Source organism: Bufo gargarizans, chromosome 3, assembly GCF_014858855.1.
Source record: "Bufo gargarizans isolate SCDJY-AF-19 chromosome 3, ASM1485885v1, whole genome shotgun sequence".
Classification (NCBI taxonomy): Eukaryota; Metazoa; Chordata; class Amphibia; order Anura; family Bufonidae; genus Bufo; species Bufo gargarizans.
In genome coordinates this window covers 546,155,099-546,170,644 of record NC_058082.1, presented here as the reverse complement: position 1 = coordinate 546,170,644, position 15,546 = coordinate 546,155,099, and the positions used below count along the sequence as shown (strand labels likewise).

At 43.2% G+C, this 15,546-nt stretch overlaps 1 protein-coding gene across 1 annotated transcript; it reads left to right on the top strand.

Annotated features, from left to right (window-relative positions):
* Window positions 1-938: 938 nt before the first annotated feature.
* On the top strand, window positions 939-15,497 carry LOC122931769 (gastrula zinc finger protein XlCGF57.1-like). The gene is made up of 2 exons (XM_044285828.1): window positions 939-1,035; window positions 14,070-15,497. The coding sequence occupies exons 1-2, from the start codon at window positions 1,018-1,020 to the stop codon at window positions 15,495-15,497; spliced, it is 1,446 nt and encodes a 481-aa protein (XP_044141763.1). The 5' UTR covers window positions 939-1,017.
* Window positions 15,498-15,546: the final 49 nt, after the last annotated feature.

Genomic DNA, 15,546 nt, shown 5'->3' with positions numbered 1-15,546 from the left:
GCCCCCCCTGCACACAATATTACACTGCCCCCCCTGCACACAATATTACACTGCCCCCCCCTTGCACACAATATTACACTGCCCCCCCTGCACACAATATTACACTGCCCCCCCTGCACACAATATTACACTGCCCCCCCTGCACACAATATTACACTGCCCCCCTGCACACAATATTACACTGCCCCCCCTGCACACAATATTACACTGCCCCCCTGCACACAATATTACACTGCCCCCCCTGCACACAATATTACACTGCCCCCCCCTGCACACAATATTACACTGCCCCCCCCCCTGCACACAATATTACACTGCCCCCCCCTGCACACAATATTACACTGCCCCCCCCCTTGCACACAATATTACACTGCCCCCCCCCTGCACACAATATTACACTGCCCCCCCCCCTGCACACAATATTACACTGCCCCCCCCCTGCACACAATATTACACTGCCCCCCCTGCACACAATATTACACTGCCCCCCCCCCCCCCTTGCACACAATATTACACTGCCCCCCCTGCACACAATATTACACTGCCCCCCCTGCACACAATATTACACTGGCCCCCCTGCACACAATATTACACTGCCCCCCCCCCCTGCACACAATATTACACTGCCGCCCCCCCTGCATACAGTCTCACACAGAATCCCCCAGCACACAGTTCTCGCACACACGTACCCTCCGCTCTGACAGACACAGACTCCCCCTCCCCCTCTATCAGTGAGCAGCAGCCATCCGTCACCTGCTCTGTAAACAGCCGGAGCTCTCCAGCTTCCGACCCTTCTTCTCGCGCTGCAGAATCAGAGTCACGTGACCCAGTGACGTCAGGAGGTCAGCTTCCTGAATGGAGTTTAGCAGCCACCCTTCATCATCTATGACTAGCAGGCAGCGTGACTCCAGGACATGCGCAGTAGTACAGCAGGCTCGCGCTGTCCGGCAGATACCACCTGGTGACGCAGGGACCCGATCCCCCCTCAGATTCCTTCCTGTTAGGACTGTTAACTGGATGGCTATGGTTGAGAAGGTGAAGAACTACGAGAAGATCTTGTACAAACAGAGAGGAGCCTACTTAAAATGGAGTGGTCTGTGGGGAGAGTGGGTTACGGTTTAATTCATTAATTTTTTCCTTTTTTTTTTTTTTTTTTTTTTTTTTTTTCCCCTGCAAGGTTGGGAGGGAGGGGGGTGGTTGGGGCGGGTTGGGGATGATTTCAACATTTAAGATATTATAAATGTCGTGTCGATATGTATTTTTGTATCATAAATAAAATATGGAGATTGAAAAAAAAAAAAAAAAAAAAAAAATAAGGACTTTCCTGTAAGTACTGAGGTGATACAGAAGTGTCTCTCATCTGACAGACGGTCGGATTCGCTCATGGTTCATGTTTATTTATGTACCTTAAGACATATCACATGACCTATGGTGTCGGTTAGTGGTGGGTCAAGGCCCATAGGGTGTGCACTCATTGTGGGGGCACTGGTGCCACCTGTCACTCTGCTGGAAAAAGACTCGTTGCGGTCAAAACGTTGCATTCTTGGTGAATAAATTAGGAATGTCATTGAAGACTCGGAGCGCTGCAGGATTTCTCCCAAATCATGTTCTACACTAGGAGTCGGTGACCGCCGCTCTCTGGACACGTCCCTTCAGCCGCTTTTCAATCCAATTACAGACTATCCTTCCAAGCCTATAGCCCAGGGGTGCACAACTGACGGACTGCGGAGGCCAGCTGTCCGGACCCCTGCACAGTGGAGGGCGCTCCGCCCCGGGTGTCAGAGCCTAGAAGCAATGAGCGCTTCCATCAATACAGATGGAAGCGCTTATTGCTGGAGCGCAGGAAGCTGCAGTCCTGTCACTCACCGCTCAGCTCCCCGCGCTCCTCCCCTCCTTCAGGCCAGCCGCGCCCTGAATGGTGAAGCAGGAGGACTTCTCCCCGCTCCACCATTCAGCCTGCAGGCAGGGATCGCGCTGCCGGCCGGTGTGGGTGGAGCCTGCAGCCTGGTAATCTGCTCCGCCCACACAGTACTGCAGAGCGATCTGTGTCTGCAGGGCAGAGAGGACTGTGAGCTTCAGGAACGGGACAAGGTGAGTAGTTACTGTGTGTTTGTTTTGTTTTTTAATACAGAAGGGCCACAATGGGCATTTCTACTCTGGAGAGGGCACAATGGACATTTCTACTCTGAAGGGGGCACAATGGGCATTGCTAAAGTGAAGGGGGCACTGGGCATTTCTACTATGGATAGGGCACAATGGGCATTTATACTTTGGAGAGGGCACAATGGACATTTCTACTCTGAAGGGGGCACAATGGGCATTGCTAAAGTGAAGGGGGCAATGGGCATTTCTACTGTGAAGGGGGAACAATGGGCATTTGTACTATGGCCGGGCACAATGGGCATTGCTAATGTGAAGGGGACACAATGGGCATTTCTACTATGGAGGGGGCACAATGGGCATTTCTACTATGGAGGGGGCACAATGGGCATTTCTACTCTGGAGTGGGCACAGTGCACAGAAATCATTACTACTCTGAAGGGGGCACAGAGGGCATTATTACTGTGAAGGGGGAAAAATGGCCATTACTACTATTAAGGGGGCACAATGGGGATTATTACTGTGAAGGGGGTACAATGAACATTACTACTATTAAGGGGACACAATGGGCATTATTACTGTGAAGGAGGCACAATGGGGAATATTACTATGAAGGAGGCACAATGGGGATTATTACTTCGAACGGGGCACAAAGAGGGCATTACAACTGTGAAAGGGGCACAGATAGGGCATTACTACTATGAGGGGGCACTTAGAGTATTCATACTCTGTGGGGAGGAACTAAGGAGGCATCACAATGTGTGAGAGGCACTAAGGAGCATCTGTCACGGCTGTGTCATTGTCTGGTGTAGTGGACCATGGCACTTTTGCCGTGCATGCAAGTTGCCGGTGGCTGTTTGGACACTTCCCCTTTTAGTTTTGTGTCCCTTCCCATTCTGGTGTGTTCGGGGTTAAGTTGTGTGCTTGGTGGAGCTGGGTGTGGCCTCTTGGCTCTTCTTATACTGTCTTGTGAGCCTGAGGGCAGATGGTTGTCTGCCTTTTATGGCCTCATGCACATGACCGTAGTTATGGTCCGCATCCAAGCCGCAGTTTTTGCGGCTCCGATGCGGACCCATTCACTTCAATGGGGCTGCAAAAGATGCGGACAGCACTCCGTGTTCTGTCCGCATCCGTTGCTCCGTTCCGAGGCCCCGCAAAAAAAAATATAGCAAGTCCTATTCTTGTCCGTTTTGCGGACAAGAAAAGGCATGTCTACAATGGGCAGCCCATTCTGTTCTGCAAATTGCGGAAGGCACACGGGCGGCTTCAGTTTTTCGTGGATCCGCGGTTTGCGGACCGCAAAAAACGTCACGGTCGTGTGCATGAGGCCTATATGTGTAGGAGCTTTGCTCCTCTCTGGATGTGTCATCTTTCCAGTGTATCCAGGGCATCCTAGTTGGACAGGGCTTTTCCAGGGCATCCTAGTTGGACATAGTTTGTCATCCTTTGTCTCCTTTCCCACCTGTTATGTTGTTTGGTGTGGTTTATGTTAGGGTTTTGTTGTTTATGTCTAGTCTGGTGTTCCATGTCTGGTTGGTGTAGTGTTTGTGATCAGCATGGATCATTTACATTTTCCCCTGTGTGTTGTTCCTCCGTGAGGGGGTCCCAGGGGTTCCCCGGAGGGGGAACTTAAAGACTATGAACAGCCCTGCCTGGCACTACCATGCATCTGGTGTCCTCATGGGGTCCGGGTAGTTTTGGAGTTGTGATTCCATCTTTGCTGCGGCAGGTAAGTGTTGGTTGTTCTGGTGTGCCGTTGTTACACTGGGTGCTTACCTGCCGTTCAGTTGCTGCTCTATGTCTTTTTTATCCCTTTTGTTGCTGGGCTGTTGGAGACTCCGGTTCCTCAGTGTTGTGGAGGAATCGGTTGTTTCCACCTTCTGACACTATATTACAGGGACCGATAGGGTCTGTAGGGCCCAAGTTCAAGAGTATGAGCCCCCTCAAGAGGGCGGCTCATCCAGTCAGGAGGTCATGGATAGGTTGAGGGAAGCCTAGGTGGTGACCTGCTCCCTTTTTCCTTGCATCCAGGCTTAGTATCTTTCTTGTTTATCAACAATATACAGTGGGGGTTGGGGTTTCCCCCTCCTCCCACCGTGACAGCATCATAATGTGTGTGGGCACCAAGGGATCACCCTGCTGTGAGGGTGCACTTAGGGGTATCATACTCTGTGGAGTACTAAAAGGATATCATACCGTCAAAGGGGTATTATTATTGTTAGGGGGCACTGAAAGGAAATTCTAACTGTTTGGTCAGCAGAAAGGAGATTAGGTGGGCTTGAAGGTGTGGATTATTGTAAAAAAAATTATAATAATGCAGCGCTACATGCCAATGGTGTCGGACCTTCATCCTACAGCAGACTCGGGTATGTGGACCTTTACAAAAAGTATTTGAATACCCCTGCTATAGACCTTACTCCTTACTTTACCTATTAACCGTCTGTGAGGGACAGTATCAAAAGCCTTTGCAAAGTCCAGAAACACTACATCCACAGCCACTCCTCTGTCCAGGCTTCTACTCACCTCACTACATCCACAGCTACCCCTCTGTCCAGGCTTCTACTCACCTCACTGCATCCACAGCCACCCCTCTGTCCAGGCTTCTTCTTACCTCACTATATCCACAGCCGCCCTGTGTCCAGGCTTCTACTCACCTCCCTAAATCCAAAACTCCCCCTCTGTCCAGGCTTCTACTTACCTCACTACTTCCACAGCCGCCTTTCTGTTCAGGTTTTTTCTTACCTCACTAGATCCACAGACGCCCCTCTGTCCAGGCGTCTACTCGCCTCACTACATCCACACCACCCCTCTGTCTAGGCTTCTACTCTCCTCACTACACACACAGCCGCCCGCCCTCTGTTCAGGCTACTACTTACCTCACTACATCCACAGTTGCCCTCTGTCTAGGCTTCTACTCACCTCACTACATCCACAGCCGCCCCTCTGTCCGGATTTGAACTTACCTCACTACATCCACAGCCGCCCCTCTGTCCAGGCTTCTACTCCCCCCACTGCATCCACAGCCACCCATCTATCCAGGCTTCTACTTACTTCACTACATCCACAGCTGCTCCTCTGCCCAGGCTTCTACTCTCCTCACTACATACACAACCGCCCTCCCTCTGTCCAGGCTACTACTTACCTCACTACATTCATAGCTGCCCTCTGTCTAGGCTTCTACTCACCTCACTACATACACAGCCATATAGTTCCTTAAGATTCCTTTAAACATTTTTCCCACAACAGAAGTTAAACGAACTGGTCTATAATTACCTGTGGAGGACCTAGATCCTTTTTTGAATATGGGCCCCACATTTGCCTTGCGCCAATCATTTGGCACTATACCAGTCCCTAGAGAATCCTTAAAAATTATAAACAGGGGCACAGCAATGACTGAACTGAGCTCTTTGAGAACTCTTTGGTGTAATCTATCTGGCCCCGGAGCCTTGTTCATATTTACCTTATCTAACTTAGCTCGAACCATATCTACAGTTAGCCAGTTGAGTGTATTACAAGATGTACTGACAGCCCTGGCACTACCGATATCAGCTCATTTCTCTTCTTTTGTATATACAGAGCTAAAAAACCTGTTTAGTAACTCTGCCTTTTCTTCATCTTCAGTGACTATCCCCCCCTTCACCATTTAGGGTTCTACCTACTCAGACCTTGGTTTTTTTTTTTTTTACATTTATATATTTAAATAATTTTGGGGATTTGTTTTTCTCTCTTTTGCTACCTGCTGTTCGTTTTGTATATTTGAAGATTTTATCTCCATTTTACAGATTTTATTATACCTTTTGTTATACCCTTTTTATTATACCTTCAAACGCTATAGCTGACCCCTCAGATTTGTATTTTTTAAATGCCCTTTTTTGTCATTTATTTCCCATTTTTACAGTAGCTATAAGCCATGGGGGGGGGGGGGGGGGGTAATTTTAGCTATTTATACTTGTTACCTACAGGAATAAATTTTGCAGTGTAATTGCTCAACGTGAGCATTCACACGACCGTGGTTGTTTTGCGGTCCGTAAATCACAATTCCGTGTGTTCCGTATGGCTTCAGTTATCTTTTTGTTTCCATTCTGTAAGTCCGTGAAATTAGGACGTGGTGCTTCCGTGTGTCATCCGTTTTTCACGATCTGCCAAAAAAAACGGAAGTTTGAAAATTGACAAATTTAAATATCCAAGAGTTTAAAGCGAAGGGGGGTTTGTCTTGTAAAAATGAGGGGGTAATATACGTGCTGGAGTGCCCATGTGGCCTCCAGTACATGGGGAGAGCCCTCAGAAAACTGGAAGTTAGGATTCAGGAGCATATACGGAATATTAAAAAAGGTTTGACTACACATAGTGTTTCAATGCACTTTAAAGAGCACCATGAAAAAAATCTGAGGGGTATAAAATTTATGGGAGTGGAATTGGTGAGGTCCCACTGGCGAGGTGGGGATCCGGGTATGCAGATAAATAAAAGAGAGATTGAATAGATATATAAACTGAACACCCTTCAACCTAGAGGGATGAATATTGAATTCGATCTCAAGCCCTGCGTAGTGTGAACATATTGAATCATTGGCATTGTAGTGCGTCTGAAAAAGAAGGTGTGGAGGAATTAACTAAATAGTATGGGGAGGAGATTGATATGGACATGTGATATTTTTATGAATGAAAAGTGGTTGTGAGTATGTCATCGATTGATACTAACATGTGTTTTAAATACAAGCCCCAGTGTGGGAAATTATTATGAAAAGTAATTTTAAAAGTTGGTAATCATTTTATCTAGACTTTGAAATCAGAAATGGAAATGTGATTGTATCTGTAACATGAGAATTTGTATAGAATTAGTATTTTGTGTGCAATTTGTAATCATCAGGTGTGTAGTATGGGGGGAGGGGGTTAAATAACCTCCTACCCTAGGTGTGTTAGATTCTCACCCCTGACGAAGCTATATGCGAAACCCGGGTTGGGCTGTGCGGAAGACTACCGTTTTAATGATATGTTGAAAATTTATATCGTGTCTGTGAGTATAATAAAACCAGTGAGTTTTAATTGTGCCTGAGGTACTCTCACTATTGTGCGATTCATGACATCTTGCAGAGGAGCTTACGGCAATCCAGCATAGAGGTGTTGGCGCTTTGAGCCGGATAAAGGCAATATGCTGAGCTTTTCATCTTACGTGGAAACGTATTGCGATTCAACATAAAGGTGCCTATGTCTTGAGCCAGATAAAGGGAATACCTGCATTTGAGGATAATGCTCTGTGTGAATGAGGAGCAGCGCGGTCCCACTATCCTGACATTTTGTAATTGTGAAGAACCCACTTCACCTTGGGAGACCAGCAGCGCAAGTACCATTGAAACCTCGTGACTTATTTTGTTTTATTGGTGTACCTCACAGTTTTTCTCCTCCCTCACCACAATTTATTACGACTTAAGTTTCTCAATTATAGTTGTGAATATGACCCTATGTTGCTTCTCTCATAGTTCATGTTTTTCTCAACATAAGTATGATTATTGTGTTTATAGTTATTTTCTGTGGGCTGTATCAGTGGAATTCCCTTATCTCTCTAGGAAAAGTTTGAGCTTGTGCAAACCCCACTGTCCGTCATGGGCCCCTTGAAGGTGATATCTTTTAATGTCAATGGCTTGAATATACCCCAAAAAAGGAGTCAAGTTTTTCACATGCTCAAGAGGGAGAGGGCGGACCTGCTGTTTTTTCAAGAAACTAATTTCCGACACAACCATATTCCTGCTCTATTCTCTAAACATTACCGAAATTGGTTTCATAGTATCTATCGGAATTAGTGCTGACGTACCCTTTCAAATGCAGGTGCAATCCATAGACCCAGAAGGTTATTATATATTTTTAAAAGGAATGCTCTTTGGCAGCAAAGTGACTCTCGCTGGCGTTTACTCTCCTAACTCTAATCAAATCCCCTGGCTAGTCTGGATACTGCAATCTTTACACGCGTTTAGAGAGGGTATACTAATCTTGGGTGGAGATTTTAATTTGGTTCTAGACCACCCTATGGATTCCACTTCGATAATCCCTAAATACTCTACCAAACAACTCTGCAAACTTAGGAATGCTTTGTCCGCTCATCAAATTTCAGACAGCTTCAGACTGATGCATCCCAGAGATAAGGACTTTACCTTTTATTCAGCTGTCCATGGTACCTATCAACAGCTGGATTACCTGTTTATTTCAAACCATGCTCTGGAGAGAGTGAATTCCTCTAGTATTGGCCTAATCACAATCTCAGATCATGCACCTGTATCTCTGGTGACCTAGTTCAAGGGCATTCCACCAAAAGTTTGGATTTGGAGGCTAAATTAAACTCTCTTAGAGAATGAACAGGATAGAGGCAGACTGGAGGAAAAACTGAATACATTCTTTGAACTAAATAACTCCCCACAAGTAGAATTCACAGCTAAAACAATATCCCGTCAGAGGGAAAATATTTACGGGCGGTATATATATATATCATATAGTCACAGAGTACCCCCTATTAAAACGTAGCCTTTAATAAATTAAGTATAATATAACCCCACAAAAAACACACAAAAGAAAAAAAGAAGAATAACAATGCATAAGAGGATTAGCATTGGATATACTGTGGACTGGGTGTTCCTGAATATCTCCAAGATGCTGGAGGAGACCGTTATCAGGGTAGGGTTATAGCATTGGATTTGGGACCTGTCCCTAATGCCGACCCTTTTCTTGATAGTCCCTGCCTAAAAAATGGAATGGCCGCCCAGATAGGGGCGATCCCTTATTATAGGTACACAAAAATTATAAATGCTCAGTACACATAGTTGTTGTAGTAGATATTAAATCAATGCTGAGTACACAGTAGTAGATATTGAATATATGCTGAGTACACAGTATAAGATATTAAATAAATGCTGAGTACACAATGTCGTTATTCTAAATACCAAAAATAATGATGCTCAGTACACACGGTTATCTTTATGGATGTCAAATAACTGCTGAGTACACAATATCATTAATGCGATAGAAGATGCAACTATCGACCGCTAGATGCCAAGTACACTGTTCGCCAGTTTATGATACAATGATATAGGTGCCTAAGCTTGTTGCAATTGGCAACACCACACTTTTAGAGCCCTAGATCCCAACGCGGTTCGCCCACAACAATAACCTGGGCTCATGAGGGGACACCTAATGCAGTGTCCTAGTAGGCATGAAATATAAATAAAAAACAATTGCCCCACTGATGACACTGATAAAGTTGTCATTTACAGCAGACAATCATTAATGACAGTAATAGATTTGTCATTTCCAGCAGACAATTTTTGCAGTAAACCATTATATCTAGTCCGAAATATGGACCAGAGCAAACCCCTCCACAACAGGATTGGTGAAAAAGATTCCCATAAGTTTAAGGGAGATGTGGTGCATTGAAGATACTGCACCAGATTGATATATTAATGGTACTTGCGTGCCCCGGAATAGATAATCAGGGTGATCACATGGAGTGACTAATGTGTGTGGTTACCACACTGGTCGGGCCGCATCGCTGATGGTCTGTAGGGGGAAAAGAATCAAAATCACAGTAGCGTTACTACCAACCTTAGTGTCCAATTATCTAAATAGCCCATACTGCTATGAACCCACCTGCGCCAATGCCCCACTAGGTTGAAAATGAGGTCACAGGTGACGGTTCATATTGCGATTTAAATACTTTGCCTGATAATGGGAGGGGAGGGCCCATTGGCGCGCTTTGTTGCGCCAGACAACCTAGTGAGGCATTGCCGCAGGTGGGTTCATAGCAGTATGGGCTATTTAGATCATTGGACACTAAGGTTGGTAGTAACGCTACTGTGATTTTAGATTTTTTTTTCCCCAATACAAACTATCAGCGATGCGGACGGACCAGTGTGGTAACCACACATTAGTCACTCCATGTGATCACCCTGATTATCTATTCCGGGGCACGCAAGTACCATTAATATATCAATCTGGTGCAGTATCTTCAATGCACCACATCTCCCTTAAACTTATGGGAATCTTTTTCACCAATCCTGTTGTGGAGGGGTTTTGCTCCGGTCCATATGTTGGACTAGATATAATGGTTTACTGCAAAAATTGTCTGCTGTAAATGACAAATCTATTACTGTCATTAATGATTGTCTGCTGTAAATGACAACTTTATCAGTGTCATCAGTGGGGCAATTGTTTTTTATTTATATTTCATGCCTACTAGGACACTGCATTAGGTGTCCCCTGATGAGCCCAGGTTATTGTTGTGGGCGAAACGCGTTGGGTCTAGGGGCCTAAAAGTGTGGTGCTGCCAATTGCAACAAGCTTAGGCACCTATATCATTGTATCATAAACTGGAGAACAGTGTACTTGGCATCTAGAGGTCGAAAGTTGCATCTTCTATCACATTAATGATATTGTGTACTCAACAGTTACTTGACATCCATAAAGATAAGTGTGTACTGAGCATCATTATTTTTGGTATTTAGAAGAACGACATTGTGTACTCAGCATTTATTCAATATCTACTACTGTGTACTCAGCATTTATTTAATATCTACTACAACAACTGTGTACTGAGCATTTATTATTTTTGTGTACCTAGATTAGGCCACAATACATCAATATTGGGCACCCCATATGGCTCTGCCTGTGTCACCAGTCCTAAGGGTCAGTCTAGGGCATACAGGAGATTCCTGAATACGGGCTCGCCCCTAACGGGGAGGCCATTCCGTTTTTTAGGCAGGGACTATCAAGAAAAGGGTCGGCATTAGGGACAGGTCCCAAATCAAATGCTATAACCCTACCCTGATAACGGTCTCCTCCAGCATCTTGGAGATATTCAGGAACACCCGGTCCACAGTATATCCAATGCTAATCCTCTTATGCATTGTTATTCTTCTTTTTTTTCTTTTGTGTGTTTTTTGTGGGGTTATTTTATACTTAATTTATTAAGGCTAAGTTTTAATAGGTAATCCCCACAAGTAGATCAACCTAATTTGTGGGAATCCCACAAGGCCTTCATTAGAGAGGTACTAAATAGATTTAGTGTCTTGGGTACGTAAACAAAGAACCGCCAAGAATGACTCTATCATATCACAGGCTCTCTACCCTATAAAACGTCAATAAACTCTCCCCTTTGTACACCACATACACAGATATTGTTAAATTACGTACACAACTGAAAGACCTACTAAATATTAAATCAGCCGAAGCTCTCAGAACGGTTAAATACAAGTTTTACTTACATAGAGATAAAGGTTGAAAACTCCTTTCAGAAATGTTAAAGGGCCAAAGAGAAAAATAATTAATCTCTAATATCAAATCTAACCAGGGACACAACCTCACTAACACTCCCTCTATAGCAGAGGAATTTGCCAGCTTTTACTCCTCTTTATAAAACTTATAAGTGGGAGATCCCACCCACCTCAAAAGCAAAATAGACTCCTTTCTAACCTCTGCCCGGGTTCCTAAGCTATCTGATCTAGATAAGAACCACTTACTATCCCCAGTTACGGAAGAAGACGTTTTAGAAACCCCAATCAAGTATCCCTGCCGGGAAATGCCCTGGACCTGATGGTCTACCTATCACTTACTATAAACAATTTTGGAAATCCTTAATCCCACATTTTGTCAACTTATGTAACTCTCTATTAAAAAGGTAGCTCTCTTCCCTCACAATCTTTGATGGCCCATATAACTGTTATCCCAAAGGAGGGAAAACATCCTACTAAATGTAGTAGTTACAGACCCATGTCTTTACTTATCGTAGATGTTAAGATCTGGGCCAAAATCCTAAGTCATCGTATTGCTACCCCGACTAATTGGCAAGGAACATGTGGGCTTTGTGAAAGGGAGAGAGGGGAAACACTACGTTAGCAGAGTCATACATGCCATCTATTATGCCAAAAAACATAAAATCCCCTTGATCCTCCTGGGTACTGATGCCGAAAAAGCTTTCAACAGAGTTAATTGGGCTTTTATGGAAAGTGCATTGCAGCATTTTGGTTTCCCTCCTATATTTATATCAGCTATATTCTCTCTATATAGTCTACCTTCTAAGGTACTAGTTAATGGTTTTCTCTCTTCCTCTTTTTATATTACAAAGGGAATGAGACAAGGTTGCCCTCTTTCTCTGACGCTTTTTATCCTGACCCTAGAAATGTTCCTCAGCAGAATCAGGTCATCCGAAGTGATTAAAGGGGTATTCCCATCTTGCTATTTCATCGTCACCTGCAGCCAGCTATCCTGTTCACTTCCTGGTTTCCTTCTGCTAAGTTTGGGCGGCTTAGGCAGTTTGAGTGAAAGCCATCCACGCCTCCTTATAACATCACTCTGAGAACTCCATGCTTCGTGCTCCTTCATGTGCATTGTCATTGACTGCTTTTCCATGTGCCCCTCAAATGTACAATGTCCTCCTATTCCCTATATGTGGACCCTTTGTTCTATACACTCCATATTTGTCTTCCTTTTGATTCTCTTTTATTATCATATATTGTTATAATGTTATATTGTTGGTGGATTTTGTGGTGCATATAGTATTTTAATTAAAAATAATACTCACCTCTTTTGAACTTGCCTCCTTCTCCGGCACATCCTCACACTCATCTGTAGTTTCAGCCGTCTTCGGGCGGCCGTGCATGCGCGGATGTGTGTTTCTTGGTGCCGCTGCTAAAGTTGAGCTGCGCATGAGCGGCTCTGTTTTGGCCACGGCACTGGGGAATGGGCGTCTGCGCATGTGCGGCCGCCCTGCACCATGCTCGTTCGCGATGACATGAAGAGGCCGGGCACTAGAGGTAGCTAGTTCTTCTGCGCAAGCGCGACCCATGGATGCGGCAGCCAAGAGGTGGCCGTATCCATGGGATACCAAACATCTACAATGAGGTAGGAGGCAACAAATTTTAGGGGGAACGCTTGGAAGTTTTTAATAAGATAGTTTTACAAAAATGCTCAATGGGACATATTTATTAACTTAAACTATGATCACTGAGAAGGGAATACCCCTTTAAGGGTTTAAAAGTGTCAGGTCATCCAAAGTGACTAAGGGTTTTTATGAAAGAGATGTATATATTGCATATATGAAGACTTCTATCCGCATTCACAAACTCTTAGAATTTTTTTATGCAGATTGCTTATGGACCACTGGCAGCCATTTATGTTTCTATGTTCTTTTGAGTTCTACCTGTATCATTATATTCTATGGATGATAAGTGCTCTCTGATGACTATATTCACCATTACTGTACAATGAAAGCTCAGAGTATATGTCTTTGTTTTTCCTAGCCTGTAAGTCTGCTGCCTTCAATCTGTATTTCAGTCTTGCTATACTTTTTTTTTAAGTTTGAGGCACAGTGGTGTCAGCTTTAAGATTCTCTTTGGTTTGTCAAATTTTGGCAAATGGCTCACAGTATTAATATATTTGACACAAGTGCAATATGGTGTACGGATATGTCTGTAAAAGTACAGCAGAAGAATTGACTGGCTTGGAGAAGTGAAATTTTTGCAACTTTTTTTAAATATCGATCAACATAAATAATGCATAAAATTATTCTAATCTGTAATACTGACCTACCTTTTACTCCACTTCTGAAAGTGGGAACGTTAACTGTCTTAAAATTTGATCAACTGGAGTAAAAGATTTGATAAATGTCCCTCATATTGCTTGTACAATTTTAAGATGTTTTCTCTGATAGAAAAAAAACACTTTAATAACTAGAAGAGGAAGACTCCAGTTTCTATGCACTTGGAGACTCCTAACTGGCACATTGTACCAACACGGTAAGGTACTAAATAAAATCTAGTGACAAGTTTTGTGTAATCAGTTGACACTTAGTTTTTCAAACTTTGACAGATTTTAATTTATATAATTATGGTTAACTTCAGGTTACTGAAATATCTTTTACACTTTTGTACTATTTGTGTGTTAATATGAAAAGAGAATCTCTTGTCTTATAAAATAATTTCTTTTCGCAGGGGAAGACTAATTTTACCTCTTATGAAGTAGAAGATAATCAATCACAGATTGTCAGTAGTAGAACTGGAAATAAACCTGGCGAGATGTCTGCGACTTCTGATTGTGGGAAACATATTGAAAACAAATCTTATGTGCACACTAAAATTCATAAAGATAAAAGACCATTTCCATTTTTAGAATGTGAGAAAACTTTTAATACGAAATCACATATTGTTGAACATCAGAGAAATCACACAGGAGAGAAGCTGTTTTCATGTCCAGAATGTGGGAAGAGTTTTAAGCGTAAGAATCATTTTATGATCCATCTGAAAAATCACAAAAGAGAGAAGCCAAATTGCTGTTCAGAATGTGGAAAAACATTTGCTCACAAATCAAATCTTGTTCAACATCTCAGAATCCACACAGGAGAGAAGCCATTTTCATGTACAGAATGTGAGAAGTGTTTTAATCAAAAAACAATGCTTGTTGAACATCTCAGAATTCATACAGGAGAGAAGCCATTTTCATGTACAGAATGCTGGAAGTGTTTTGCTGATAAATCAAATCTTTTGAGACACCAAAGAACTCACACAGGAGAGAAGCCGTTTTCATGCCCGGAATGTGGAAAATGTTTTAATCAGAAATCAAATCTTGATATACATCAGAGAACTCACACAGAAGAGAAACCATATTCATGTACTGAATGTGCGAAATGTTTTATAGCTAAATCAAATCTTGTTAATCATCAAAGAATTCACACGGAAGAGAAGACATTTTCATGCCTGGAATGTGGGATTTTTTTTTATCAGAAATCAAATCTTGATATGCATCAGAGAACTCATACAGGAGAGAAGCCACATTCATGTCCTGAATGTGGGAAATGCTTTAGTGAGAAATCAAATTTAAATAAACATCAGAGAATTCACACAGGGGAGAGGCCATTTTCATGCCCGGAATGTGGGAAATGTTTTCATCAACAGTCACATCTTGATATACATCAGAGAACTCACACGGGAGAGAAACCAAATTCGTGTCCTGAATGTGGGAAGTGTTTTACTCAGAAATCAAATTTAATTATACATCAGAGAATTCATACAGGAGAGAAGCCACATTCTTGTATTGAATGTGGGAAATGTTTTAGAACTGAATCACATCTAGCTAAACATCACAGAATTCACATAGGGGAGAAGCCATTTTCATGTCCTGAATGTGGGAAATGTTTTAGTCAGAAATCAAATCTTGCAAGACATCAGAGAACTCACACAGGAGAGAAACCAAATTCGTGTCCTGAATGTGGGAAGTGTTTTACTCAGAAATCTGATTTAATTATACATCAGAGAATTCATACAGGAGAGAAGCCACATTCTTGTATTGAATGTGCGAAATGTTTTAGAACTAAATCAAATCTTGCTAGACATCAGAGAACTCACACAGGAGAGAATCCATGATCATATACAGAATGTGGGAAATGTTTTAACCGTAAAACAAATCTGGTGA